We start from the raw sequence: 14,942 nt of genomic DNA, 5'->3' as shown, positions 1-14,942 counted from the left end.
TCCACCCAGGTGGCTAGAATATTTTCTACTGCATTGAAGCATGATCTAAAGCTTTAGCTGGGACCAGGTGGATCTGGAATGCACCATGGACCCTGAATGTCCAGCAACTACGATGCAAAAACATGCCTAACCATTCTATTAACCTCAGAGTAATATAGCCTCACATTTTACAGAATTAATTTTTTTTTCAGTCCTGGGGATGGAACCCAGGGGTAGTCTATCTCCAAGCTATACGCACAGCCCTATTTTTTATTCTTTATTTTGAAACAGGGTCTCACTGAGTTGCAAAGGGTCTCACTAAGTAGTGAGGGTCTAACTAAGTAGTCTGCGAACTGTGATTCTCCTGTCTCAGCCTCCCAATGCTGGAATTACAAGTGTGTGCCACCACACCTGGCTTGAATTGATTTTTTTCAATGATGGCCTTGTGGCAATAATTTACTACAATCGAAATCAAAACACATGAAACTGTTTTTTAATCTGTCTAGTAAGCCTTCCAGACTATAATTCTCCCTAATAATTACTTCTTTGTATAGTTTCCAGCATTTCCTAGGTGTCATCCAGAAATGTTTGCTGAATGCATTTAGCTTGCCACCTACTTGTTCTACATGTATTATTTCAGCCATTTTTTACTGTGGTAGGAAGAGCGAGAAATCAAGTACATGGATTTTTATCTGTCATTATTACTTAGGAAGTTTCAAAGGAAGCTACGGTTTTCATTTGGTTAAATGAATTTTGTGGACAATTAAACTGTGTATCACATGAGTTAACCGTTATAGAAAAGATTACAGGGTTTGTGTTGAGGTTTGAGTACCAACCTGTCATACCCATTAGGTCTGCTATAACAAAATACAATAAATGAAGTGGCTTATAAATAGTAAAAATCTATTCTCACTACTCTGAAAGCTGGAAAGCCCAAGAACAAGAAACTGGAAAATTTGGCATTTTTTAAAGGCCTGTTTCCTGGTTTATACATGGCATATTCTTGTTATGTCCTCGCTTCATAGAAGGGATGAACTAGCTCTCTAGGCTCTTTGTTGTAAGGGCACTAATTGCATTCATGAGGGTTCAGTCCTCAGTTCCTAAACATTTTCCTTTTGGGGCCAGATATGGTTAAAAATAATTGTTTGTGCTTTAAAAATATAAAATATAGCAGCATTTCATAACAGAACACAGTATATTTATGCAGCAAAATATGCCACTGTTCACATAGACTACTGAAAGCCTTCCTATGAGATAAGATCAGGGTTTGCTGCCAGATGAATGTCAGGCCAGGTGTTGTTAAGTGGCTGTAACAGAAGTCGGTGTTTGAAGAGCTTTTGGACACTGAGATGGTGAGAGAGGAAGTGTAGGAAGGTGCCTGTTCTTGGTTCCACCTAGTTTGGCTGGATTCCTTGATGCAGGGTCATTTCAAGCTTTCTTCCTCAGTTGTCCATCACAAGTTTCATTCTCTGTTGGTCTCTTTTGACATCCTAGGGTATCTAAAGTCAGGAGGCACATACGACCATTAGTGCTAGAAAGCAGAGGCTACCTGAAGTAGGCAGAGCCACTGTGGAGAAAAGTCAAGATCTGGGTAGATGTGCAACAGCCTCTCCTTAGTAAACAAAGTTGTCTTTTTTATATTTGTTGGGGAGTGGTTCCAGGACCCCCTACAGATACCAAAATCTGTAGAATTTCAAATCCCTGAAATAAAATGGTGTAGTGTTTACTATAACCTACACACATATCCCTGTATATGTTAAATCATCTCTAGATTACTTATAATGCATAATATAATGTAAATGCTATGTAATTATTGTCCTGCATTGTTTAAGGTACAATGACAAAAAATCTACATATGCTCAATAAAGTTATAAATTTTAAGAAAAGTGTATTCAATCTGCTCATGGTAAAATGCTCAGATATAGAACCTGTGAATATAGACAGCAGACTACTTGTTTAAAAAAATAAAGTCCATTACTAGAAACTAAGTCCCTCACTATCCTGACAATAAGAAGTTTTATATTTTTCTTTTATTTTTCACATATTTTTCTATATAGAGTATACTCTATGGGTGAGAGTATTTCTCCTAGAATAATAACATTGCTTATTTTTCATAAGATCATGTATTTTAGAGCTTTTCACATTTGTAATATAGACAACTATCTTACTCTTATTTTTTTGCTTGTTTACTTATTTATTTTTTTGTGGTTTTGGGGATTAAACATAGATGCATTTTATCTCTGAGCTACATATACCCCAAACCCTTTTTATTTATTTTTTTGTTTTGAAACAAGGTCTTGCTAGGTTGCTGAGACTGTCCTTGATCCCTCAATCTTTCTGTCTTAACCTCCCCAGTACTGGGATTACAGGTGTGACCATACCATGCCTGACTTAGCTCATTCTTTAAATAACACAAGAGGTTTTTCATTACATGAATGTGCCATAATTTATTAACCATTTTTAACAAATATCTGGGCTGTTTTGAATTTCTCTGTACTGTGTCACAAATACTGTAGCAATAAACATCCTCCTAAAGATACCTCTAATCAGTTCTGGAGTTTTTCTAATGCCAAGTTCCTATAAGCAAAATTTGGGGGGCAAAAAAATACTTTTAATAGCTAATGTCAAATACTTTTAATAAGTAATGGCAAATCATCTTCAGACTCCCCAGTGACCATCACTTACTATTTTATCAATCTGACTGCTGGAATAATCATTATTATTTTAATCATTATTGATTATTGGTGAGTGGAGCATTTTTCATACTTTTCTAGACATCGTACTTTGTGAACTGTCTTAATATCTTTTGCTCATTTTTGTTGCTATTTTTCTTTATTGGTAATGCATATAAGGATATTTTGCATATTAGTTACAACTTTTTTACTCATAATGTAACAAATAGTTTCTAAATCTGTTTTTATTTTATGAATTTTGTTTGAAATTAAATAAAATTTAAATATATGTAGAAAATTGAGCAAATTTGGCTTTGAATTCTGGATTTCATGTCAATATTAAAAAGTATGCCACCCCAAGATGGTAAGCACATACCTCCATCTATTCTTTCTGAGTTTTTAGGTGTGTTTGCACTTATATAGTATTTACACTTATATAGTTGACCTGCCTGAAATTTGTCTGTATAATAAGACAGGACATGCAAGACCATTTATTGAATGATTCATCTAAAAACAAAGTCTTCTTTACCCTCTTCTCTTTTTTTAACAGGTTATGAAAAATCCTATTAGATTCATAAACTACTAAGTGTTGTAGGTCAAAACTATCTCTGCCAATGCTACCTATATTTTGGATAAGTTAATTAATATCTGAGTCTTTGCTTACCTAAGAAGAGATAAGTTCTACTGTTAATAACAGTTGGAAAGAATAGCAGAAATAAACATAAAGCATTTAGCATGATTTCTTGTATACACAGGTAGTCAGTGATGACAACTATGGTACTTTTTTCCTTGTTCAACCTACTGGACACCAAGTGTACATCACACAATGCAATCCAGCACTGTACTGCACCAGTATCTGTTAACCAGTCACTCTCCCATGTACTCCAAGATCCTGGAAACCAACAGTGTATTTCTGCTGCAGAGGCAATATCCTGCAGATGTGAAGGGCACTGGCTCCAGGAGCAGAGTTCTGCTCTACTGTTCACCAACTGAATGAACCTCTGTCATAAAATGAGGAAAATAGAAGCTGCCTCACAGGGTTGTTTTGTGGGCTAAATAGTTTTGTCCATGTAGAGAGATTAGCAGAGTCCCTGAGTTTAGTAAACAATAAATGATAATCATTATTCTTATACTTTTATGTTTATGTTTTCTATAAGTGCTACAGCATAGTTTTGCATTCATGGTCCATATTCACTATGTATTTGTTCAATTTCATTAATAAACCACATGATCACCAAAGAGTAAAAAAAATAGAAAGTAATTAAGTATTATGTATGCTTCAAGAAAAAGTAAAGTATATGATTCCTTAAAATGTTACCAAAAGGCATCATAGAAATATAACAACAGTTGAGAATAAAATAAAAAAGCTTCATTAGTAACATTTTTGAAAAACTGAGCATGAGAAATTGTTTCTTTGATTTGTAGGAGTTAAAGTAAAATAGAAATATAATATGTTTTATAACATAGTCATTTCAGGTAGCCAACAGTTCACCAGAGGCGAAAAACTCCTGATAGTAAATTATATGAAGTATGCATTACACAATTATATGAAGGCCATCCAGCAACAAGGATATTGTGTACATATACCCTTCCATAAACTAGGCAGATATGGAAGAGGCATAGAAAGTATGAGTTTCTAAGACTGTAAATGAAGATAAAGTTTTAAAACCAAGAGTAACAAGTGATCAGTGTGTCTATTCTGGAGTTTCTACCTTAAGTCAACCAATTCAGTCTGTCCTTTAAAGAAGTTACTATTGAAAGAGTCCTTGAGATACTTTGTCTTGCTGACAAAAGTGATCCATTATCTCAGATGTGATTTTCAGGGATAATGTTGATACTCTATTAAAATATGGAGTAGCTTGACATTAAATCTTGACCAAATGGTCATCTTGTCTTTCCATGATGTACCAACAAATAAAATAAAAACTGCTCTGGTTTGTTCTAGTACCTGAACAGGATTTTGATTGATACTTAAGGCTTCCCTATTATCAAGGGGTGGTTTTAAAATGCTGCCTGAGAATCCTATATTTCAATAGAATCTTGAGTGGAAGTACAAATCAAATAAATGGATGAATACAGAGCTTATGTAGGTGGAAAAAGGAATGAGATTAAGCAGCCTGTCTGTATGCCCTCTGTAACATTCAGATAGAATAGAACCTCTACTTCATAGAATTTCTACAAGGATTAAGTGTGTTAACAGAGTGAAGCAGTTGGGACAGTGCCTGGGTCATAGTCAAGGCCAGTTAAGTGCCTGTGAAGTGCGTAAGCCTCTTGCACAACATCAGGATATGTCAGCAGGACAAACTGCCCTGGATCTGCCCAATGGAATACTACTGCATGTCTGCTAGAGCTTTGACATAACTCATATCAAAATATTCTACTGTTCACTAGTAATATAACAAAATTTTCATTTTATTTTCTTCTCCCTGATTTTGTGCCTGTCAAAGTAAAGGTCTTCTCATATATATAAAATCATATATATATATATATATATATATATATATATATATATATATATATATATTGGTACTGGGGTTCCTGGAAACCCTTATACCTCCAGGCTATACTCCCAGGCATATATATATATATATATATATATATATATATATATATATATATATATATATGAAACAGGGTCTCCTTAAGCCAGCGAGGCTGGCTGCCTTCGAACCTGCACAATTCTCCTGTCTCTGCCTCCCAAGCACGGGGATTACAAGCATGAGTCACCATGCCCAGTTATATATATGTTTTTAGTACCAATGTGAGCAACTTTTTTTTGCAATACTGGGGATTGAACCCAGGGGCATTCTACCTCTGAGCTATGCTGCAGCCCTATTTTTTATTCTTTATCTTGAAACAGGGTCTCACTGAGTTGCAAAGGGCCTCACTAAATAGGTGAGGCTGTATGCAAACCTGGATCTTTCTGTCTCACCCTCCAAAGTACTGAGATTATAAACATGCGCCACCACGCCCAGCCAATGTAACTTTTAAATGTGGTGTCTGTCTGGCTGTCTATCTACCTACCTACCTACCTACCTACATTGTCATATACAAAATCTATATGTATGTGGATAAATATACATAATATATACACGAGTTAATAAATAAATGAATCAAATCATTTTGGTAGCAGGATAGAAGTTATTCATCTAGTTCATTTAAAGCTGTATGAAAATAATTCAATATATCCTAGAAAGAAGAACATAGTATATACCAAAGAGACAGGTGCAAGAGGTGCTTATTCAGGAAGTGTTATCCAGGTAATGCCTAGATAAGAGTTTTTTAATTCTCCAAAGTATTATGTATTGATTAAAAGAAGTGAGAACCACACACACACATACACTTATGTAAACATACACAGGCCTTCAAAAATTGCATGAAAAAGTAAAGAATTATACATATATGACAATATACAATACTATGTATGTATCAACATATCCCAAACAATATATTACATATGCACATATACACATGCAAAAATAGAGATAACAGTACAAAGGAATCATCAGGAAGGGAAAAGATTAGTAGTACTGATTAAAGAGGACTTAAGCTCTACTTTTAATATTTTAATTTTTTAAAGAACAATGTATTGTTGTGTTACTTGAGTAATTAAAATACAAGGTAATTAAAACCAAGAACAATGTTATCAGCACTAGCCTGATCTCTCAAACCACTCTCTCCTCTCCAATCCTTGCAGTGGTACTAATATACAGGTTCTAAAAGAGCATTAATAATCTGGGATCCCTTCATAACCAAATATTGAACAGACACCAAATGCCCCCTTTGTGATTACTTTTTCAGTATAGCAAAGGCTATTCCAATGAGTCATAGTGTCATATTGTTCAATCATATTAAATATTAAGGTAAGAGACCTGAGGCCTGAGAAGAAATTGGCTGAAGAGTTCTGAAATGAAGTCTAGTGAATTACTGTACTTATTTTTAGGGCAATCGAAAATTGCCAATTCTATGGCAAATTCTACTGGAGAGTAAATTCAATTAAGTATGATGATTGGTAAAATGTCTTCTCAAGAAGCCAAATACTAATAAATAAATGGTAGTGGAAGGGATTACTGTATAATTTGGTGGACCATAAAAGATAAAGCATTGAAGAGCTCTAGAGACAAGAAATAAACTCATACAATCTGATAATGAAAATATGAATGTTTAATATTTCTCCTCCTAAAGCCATATCAAGGGGAATTATGTTACTAAATCCATTTTCACTGTATGCCTATGACACCAATTATACTCAACCTTGCTCATATAAGTTTTTCATTTCTGTCCAGTTTCCTCTGTGGCTATTTATGATGATGTCTAATTCGGAAAGACGTTGTGCACTATCCTCAATCTCGAGTAAAGGGTCAAATTTCTAGTCTTATAAGCACCACACAAACTAATCACCTATGTATCTGCAATTAATTGTATGCATGCAAATTGGTAAAATGTCTCTTTTTACACCACTTTGTTTGCTAGAACAGTGGCTAGCTGGTGCTAAGTAATCTATCCTGTTTTATTTATTGCTCTTTAACTAGCACTTAGTATAGTTCCTAAGCATAGCAGGTGCTCAACAAATTAATACACAAACTAATGTAACTAAGATATTTCATGAGAAATTAATACACAACTATAAGAAGGATAACAATACAATTAAAATCCATCAATGACTACATAGCCTCATGTCTTCTAACTAATACATTTCAAAGTATATTTTATAACACTTGTTTAACCATATTATGTCTAATGTGTTCACTACAAATGCTGTCACAGAGCATAGCATCCAAAGAAGAGTGAGGTGTTCTTAGTCATGATGATTAGTACTTGTAGAAAAATAGTAATTTATTCAAAGTCTAGTATTTTTCTAGCACTGAGCTGGTCATAGTATACAGAGGTAAGCCAGTGAGAAATGGCTCTTTCCTTCATAGTACCAGGTCACTAGCCTGCATCTCTGGGGATGGAAGGTCATTACAACTTCATCGCCTTTGAAGGCACTGAGCAATTCCTGACCACTGCCCAATTCACCCCAACCCTCCAAGTCTTGGTAAATGAAAGCAGTGGGCTATTCAACCAACTCTGTTTAGGCTAATATATTTTAAACACTTCATTTCGATTAAGAGAAATATTTTCTTCCCACTCCCATCTCCCTATTTCCCGAATGGTACTCTTTTCTCTATTTCTTATCTCTTCTGAGTCATTCTTATAAAACAAAATTAAGTTTTCCTGGGTGACTTTATAGGCTTTCCTATCACTGACTCGTAGCCTGGAAGAGAGGTGGGGAATGCTCTGTCTTCTTATTGCAGCCCTAAATGCGAAGTAAATGTGATCTAGCCATCAGATCACCACTTCTCATCACCCCAGGCTCGCAGCCTCCCTCAGGATTTACCTCTCTAGGTGATCATCACTTTGGAAACATGTTTGACCACCTCTCCTATTATGAGACAACTCTACTACTTCCTGTGATTAAGGCAACTAGCTTAGTGTCCTCCTCATTCAAGTGGGAAGAATGATAATGCCTATGCTATAAGGATTAAATGAGTTGAGACCTATAAAACACTTCAACAGTCACCAACACACAGAAAGCACTTTATAATGCCATTATTATCCTTGGTAACATGAATATGCAAATTGTTGCCTACTGACTTGAAACTTCTGGCTGCACTGACATCCACACAGAGTGGAACCTGCACCAGCTCACTGCACAGCTCAGCTTTACTCTAATTCAAACCTGGCATTTCTTTCCAACTACAAATGAGAGTCCTCCCTTTCTTCTTTGTCATTCTGAAAGCCCCTGGAACCCTTTGTCTTATCTCTTGCCTTCTACCACTAATTCTCTTCCAATGCTCCCTAACATTAGCAACTTTACTTCCCAATCTATAACTCTCACACTTTCCTATATGAGCCTCCAAATCTTAGTCAGTGTAATCCTAGTCTCTTCACTCTTCTTCAAATGTGTACAATTAAAGCTCTTCTCAATGCCTGGAGGTCATATTTGCCTTTTAATAACAAAGCAAGGTTCATATCTTCCACAATGTCTTCTCTCATTCTAAAACATACATATTCCAGTCCATAGCCACTTCCCCTCTGCCCAAACACACAAAACACAAATCTCTTACACTACAGAACTGATTCTCTGGACATTTAATGAAGATGCTTTAATGTTTCACATGCATATATATTATCTCCTAAAATATAAGTTTCTCAAAGGTAAAAGACACCAACAGTGGAATCTGACAATATGTTAGGTATTCTTTTAAGTACCTTGTATGTATTAACTCACTTAATCTTTACAGTAAGCCTAAAAAATATCCACCATTGCTTTGCTCATTTAATATTTAAGGAAGATTCAGTCAGGAAAAGAATATCCTTGATAGAAATCCAGATATACCTCTAAATACATACCTCTTAGGTATATAAGACTTGTTGAATGAATGAACTTACTTATAAGGTATTATGACCTTGCTCTAGCTTTATGAATGATTTATCAATATCCATCTTAAGTCCCTCTTCATAAATATTGCTAAATAAGAGTGCTTCATTTCTATCACTCAAGACTAAACCAGGACTAGGCCAACAATAGTAGTCTAACAAGTGCCTTCTAAGAGTACATTAGAAAAGCATTTTTTATGGTTTTGGATACTATTCTGATAATAATGATGTGAACGTATATTTTACAGTTAAGAGTGCTTTTCATTTTATATGTGCACTTAATGAAGAAACTTCTAAGAGAGTACATATCTAATTATGCATTTTATCTCTGACTTATTTTTGTGCTTTCACTGATGCATTATAGCCTCACATCATAATGTAAATCATGTTGACAATGACATATATGCACATGCTCTCGGTGCCCCCTATCTCTAACTTAATAAGCATTACAATATAAAAACACATAACCTGCTGGGCATGGTGGCACACACTTGTAATCTCCGTGCTTGAGAGGCTGGGACAGGAGGATCGCACGGGTTCTAAGCCAGCCTCAGCTACTTAGTGAGGCTCTCAGCAACTTAGTGAGACCCTGTTTCCAAATAAAATATAAAATGGGTCTGGGAGTATAGCCCAGAAGTAGAAAGCCTCTGGGTTCCACCCCCAGTACCACCAAAAACAAACAAACAAACAAACAAACAAACAAACACATAACCTATGTTTACTAAAAATAAGCTACTAACCAGTTGTGTACGTTTCAAAAGCTCAGATTTATGTCTTTAAGATTTGCTTATCTATTAAAAAAAATGGTGAGGCTAGAATAAACTGACTTTTTGAGGACTCTCAAGGGTCATTCACTTATAAAATTAAATTATTATAAGTAGACTCTAACCACTAAGAACATCATAACATACAAAGGAATGTTCACAAAACCAGTGCCAAATTAAGACAAGAATGGTAACCCCAATTACTCACTGGAGAAATAACTTTTCCACACAGAACTTGCATCTGTAGTGGACTACATCATGTCCACAGGAGAGTGAAGGCCACTCTCACCTGCCCTGTGTGCTCAAGCACCCACTTTTAACAGTGCCTCAATTAATCTAAAAGGCAATTGAAATTTTCTGAAGTGGAATATGTTCTATATCAGTTTAATACACTCATATTTTATGAAAAATACATTCCAAAATATACAAAACAAACATTTTTATGAAGAACTTTGAAAGCCCCTTCAAATGAAAACCCTCTCTTCCCTTCTTTGCTGCTTATAAGTGGAACACTCTTGAATTTAGAAAATTTCAGAAACAGTAAACAAAAAAAATCTTTCATTCACATCTTTGGTTCCTCAGCCAAAGGAAGAACTCTTTTCACCTTGCTGTAAAATACACTTATTGCTATTGCAAAAATGTGAAATGATATTTAAGTGTAGTTTTATCTCCTCAAGATGTGTCTGGCTGCTTAGAGTGTAGGTAGAAAAAGAAATTAAAACTGCTTTCTATGAAAGATACTTCGAAAGCCAATCCAAAATCATTAGAATGATTTTTAAAATCTGCAAGTTTTACTTAAAGCAAAATATTCTTTAGAAACTATTATTATGCTGTCCAAATTTTTCATTTGTTCCAAACAAATGGCTCCTATCCTGTTCTACACTTAAATATATACATATATGAAACAGAAGGGTAAATAAAAATGTTTGGAATTGCCATATGTATTACATAAATATGCACATAAGGAAAAGATTAAAATCACATAATATGTATGTACACCTATGTATATATATGTGTGTATTATATATTTGTAACTTGCAACATGTTATATTTGTATTTAAATGTGTACATACACATATACATTTATACACATACAATTTCAACTAAAATCATTTTTCTCTTGATCAAAATTTTAAAGTGCTTTGTATAAATAATAGATATGTTAAAATACCATTAAAACAAAGCAGTGTTTTGTTTTGTTTTGTTCTTGGTGCTGGGGATTGAACCAGGGCCTCATGCATGCCAACACATGTGCTACCACTGAAATATACTCTCCGCTCCACAAAGATGTTTCTTGTAAGCTAAATAGTTACTCAATAATAGAGCAGCATTGTCCTCAAAATTATTGTGACTTGTATCTACTATTCAAAGTGGTACAGTGTCAGATTATTAAAGTTATATTATCCAACCACCTTCACTGTAGAGCATTACAGTAAAAACATAATGTTCAAATGTAACCATACATTTTATAGGACATAGAAATACTACTGCTAGAGGAAGCAAGTTACAGTTTAAATCTATAACCTGTTAGGTGGTCTCTATTGACAGTTAAATCAAAGTAAAGAATCAGGGAAAGGAGCCTACCTTCCATCGCCCTTTTGAAGAAGACCTTGCAGCTCCCACAGGTAAGGACACCATAATGACAGCCTGAAGCTTCATCCCCACAGATTAAACAAATCTTCTGTGGTAATGACTCGAAGCTGTACTGTGGGCTCTGGCTGGCTTCTGAATCTTGCCTGGAAGTGCAAAACAAAGTACTCTATTTACTTTTAGGTGCACCACTATAGGATACTAAAGGTTTCTTAAACCAGCACTAACAAAGTAAGAGAAGATTTAAAAAGGAGAGTCGCACTGTATTATACACTTAAAACACATGCAAAATAAACCTGATATGATAAATTGCCTATAAGTACATTAATTGTACTTGTGAATTAATAGTCATTCATCAGAAGTATCAACATAAAAAATAATAATTAGTGTATCACCTTATTATGATCAGGAATGCTAAAGTTTATCATCTAAATATAAATTTTTCTACAGAACTCCTTATATGGAATCAATAAGTGGAATGTTATGCTATTCCTGTAGAATGGGAAACAATAAAGAGTTTGATTACCTTTGATCTTAGACTTCCTAGCCTCCAAAATTTTAAGAAATAAGTGTCTAACATCTAAGACGCACACACACACACACACACACACACACACACGAGTTCAACTGCACTTAGCAATGCTTTTGTTTTAAGTTGTGAAAACTCAACTCTGTAATGATTGTTTATGTCAACAACTGTGCATGCATACATATGTATATATGTGCATATATAATTTTATATAAATGTGGAGAACCCTATTTCCACAACCAACTGCATATATACCTATACACACATACAGACACACTGTTGGTATATACATATACAGTGTTTGTTTGATACACAAACACCGTTTTGCCTATTCGCAGCAAGAAAAGACTACAAACCCAGAGTATTTTTTCTTCTTTTTACATTCCATTACTTCGGCATGCAAATTAAAATGTTCTTGAAAATATGTATGAAAAAAAGTTACAGGGAACCTGAAACAATATTAGGATGCTGCACACAGTGAGGCCTGATGTTTAAATTCACAATTTAAACAGGTCACGCTTAAAATTCATATTAATCTTGAGGTTCTATGACTACTGGGCCTCTTAAGTGTCCAAATCCCTAAGGTTTCCTGCCATGGGTCCCGGCCAGCTGGCCCTCCCAGGAACACCTTCCTAACTCTCCCAAGGATTTTCCCCGTAAACGTCTGTCTTCCAAGAAAAGAAGCATTTTATAAGAGCCCCTAACTCTCCGGGCCTTTTTGCTCTGTGTGATGTGACGCACATTTTAAATCGGAATGGGCAAGTTTCTTTAAAATATGCTTTGGGGGCAAGACAGCGCGCTCCAAAGAGGGCATCTCGCGCCCCGGGGCTCACCTCAGGTAGTTGAGGAAGGGCGGGTAGACCTGCGGCAGCCCGTCCTTGAGCGCGGCGGCGGGCAGGCCGAGCTGCGGGAGGCCGAGCTGCGGGTAGAGCGCGGGCGCGGGCGCGGGCGCGGCGGGCGGCAGCAGGCAGGCGCCGGGCGCGGCGGGCTTGCAGGGCAGCGGCGCGAAGGGGCCCTGCGCGGGCGGCGCGGGCTCGGCGCGGAACAGCGCGCCCTCCAGCGCGGAGCCGGGCGGCGCGGCAGGCGCGGCGGGCGCGGCGGGCGCGGGCTCGGCCGGCCGGGAGGGCGGCGCTCGCGGCGCGGGCGCGAAGTCGGCCAGGGCGCCCGGGAGCGGGCGCGGGCGCGGGGAGCGCGCGCCGGCCTCGCCGCCCTCCGCCTCCTCCTTGATCTTGAGCGCGGGCGGCTGGAAGTCGGCGAGCAGCGCGAAGGCGTCGTCCCGCGGCTCGGCGTCGGCCGGGTAGGCGCAGTCGGCGAAGTCGCCGGCCGGCGAGCCCCGCGGGGGCGCCACGGCGCCCGGGGCGGCCGCGCCCTCGCCGCCCTCGCCCTCCAGCAGCTGCCGCGTGCGCGCGGCCAGGAAGGCATGGTTGAGCGGCAGCAGCGGCACGTGGATGAAGTCCACCACCGCGGCGGCCAGCGGGGCGCGCCCGGCCGCCGCCGCCTCCGGCTCCCGCGGCGCGGGGAAGCGCGGGTCCTCCTTGGGCGGGAGCGCGGCGGGTGCTCCCGCGCCGCCCGCCGGGCCACCGGGCGCCCGGGCGCGGCCCTTGAGCGGCGGCCCCGCGCAGCCCTCGGGCTCGGGGCCGTCCTCGGGCCCCAGCTCCGCCGCCGGCCGGGCCCAGGGCGGCGCCGGGCTGGGCAGCATCAGCTGCCGGGACGGAGACAGGCCCCGCGGCAGGAGCTTGGCGCCCGCGTCGCCGGCCTTGCCCTCGGGCCGGCTCATGAGCGGGGCCGGCACCCCCTTGGAGGCGGGGGCGCCCCGGGGGTCCTCGGGAAGCTCGGGGCCAAACAGGCACCAGGGGCTGATGGCCTCGCAGGCGGGAGGGCTGGCGTGGCTCTGCCCGGGCTCCGCGGGCGCCAGGAGCGTGTCCAGAACGCTGTCCAGCAGCCCGCTGTCCTTCTCCGGGAGTCTAGAGCCGCCGGCTCCTGCACCTCCTGTGCTTTCCACTCCGGAATACGCGCCCTCCACGTCGGACAGCGACTGCGGCTCCGGGGTCTTGCTGTCTGGGGGGTCCTGCCCCTGGCAAGACCGGGAGAAGAGCAGCCCGTCCAGGGAGATGGGTAGGGCCGAGACCACCGGCGAGATGTCCGAGGCCTGGCTCCCCTGGAAGGGGCCAGGGTCCCGGCGACCGAGCAGGGGGGATCCCACCTGGGTGGGGGAGGGCGCGACGCCCGCTGCCTGGGGAGCCCGGGGATCCTTTGCCTTCAGCTCAGTCATGACGACCTGAACTCCCCTTTTCTCCTCCCCTGCGTTTAGGGAGGAGGGAGAGGGGCAGGCGGAGGGGGTGTTGGTAATATAGGGGCAGAGGGAGGAGAGAAAGGGTGTTGAGTTTGGCTGGACCGCGGGGGTGGGGGGGGTCTCCACCTCCCGAGTCGCGAGGGGCGGTGCTGGTCAGCTCCGGCCCTTGCCCTCCATCCCGTGGTCAGTCAGACCGAGGGTGGCAGTCGTTCTGTCCCTGCAGCGAAGGAGGAGGAGAGGAAAGGTAGTAGCAGGGATCCGGTCTCCTAACTGCGAGAGTTCTCCGAGAAAGTTCCCAGGCTTCGGCTTCGGCTTCGGCTTGGGTCGGTGGACGGGGGAACTCAGGGTACTCACAAGTCCAGCATCGGGCGGCTGCAGCTGCGAAAAGCAATTCAGTTACGCGAAGTTCTATTTCAAGCAATTCAGTTACTCCAGGTTCTATCTCCCGACTTTTCCTCGGGCTTCAAACACCGGCATGCCGGAGAGCAGCCAATCCCTGAATTCTTCCCATGGCCCTCCTCCCTGAAACCCGGAGGGTGCTGGACCCTTCGGACAGTGCGCTCTCAGGCTCGCCTCCGGGTTGTCCACACCAGGTGGCTATCTGCTCTGCAGCATCCCAGTTCTGGGCAGTCCGGGAGGACAAGCCGCCTTTGGTTGCGGATTCCACTCAGTGGCAGGTGAGGCTGGTGCTC

General features: G+C 40.6%; 1 protein-coding gene across 1 annotated transcript in view; it reads right to left on the bottom strand.

Moving 5' to 3' along the window:
- The window catches only part of PGR (progesterone receptor), a gene marked incomplete at both ends in the record, with an annotated part of 75,112 nt that extends 60,883 nt beyond the window's left edge, over positions 1 to 14,229 (bottom strand). Inside the window, 2 exons of the mRNA XM_080697113.1 lie at positions 11,423 to 11,574; positions 12,791 to 14,229. Of these exons, the coding sequence (XP_080553239.1) occupies positions 11,423 to 11,574; positions 12,791 to 14,229 (1,591 nt within the window). The remainder of the gene's footprint in view (positions 1 to 11,422; positions 11,575 to 12,790) is intronic.
- Positions 14,230 to 14,942: the final 713 nt, after the last annotated feature.

Source organism: Muscardinus avellanarius (genome assembly GCF_963383645.1).
Source record: "Muscardinus avellanarius genome assembly, chromosome: 1".
Lineage (NCBI taxonomy): Eukaryota > Metazoa > Chordata > Mammalia > Rodentia > Gliridae > Muscardinus > Muscardinus avellanarius.
This window is presented reverse-complemented; position numbering and strand designations above follow the sequence as displayed.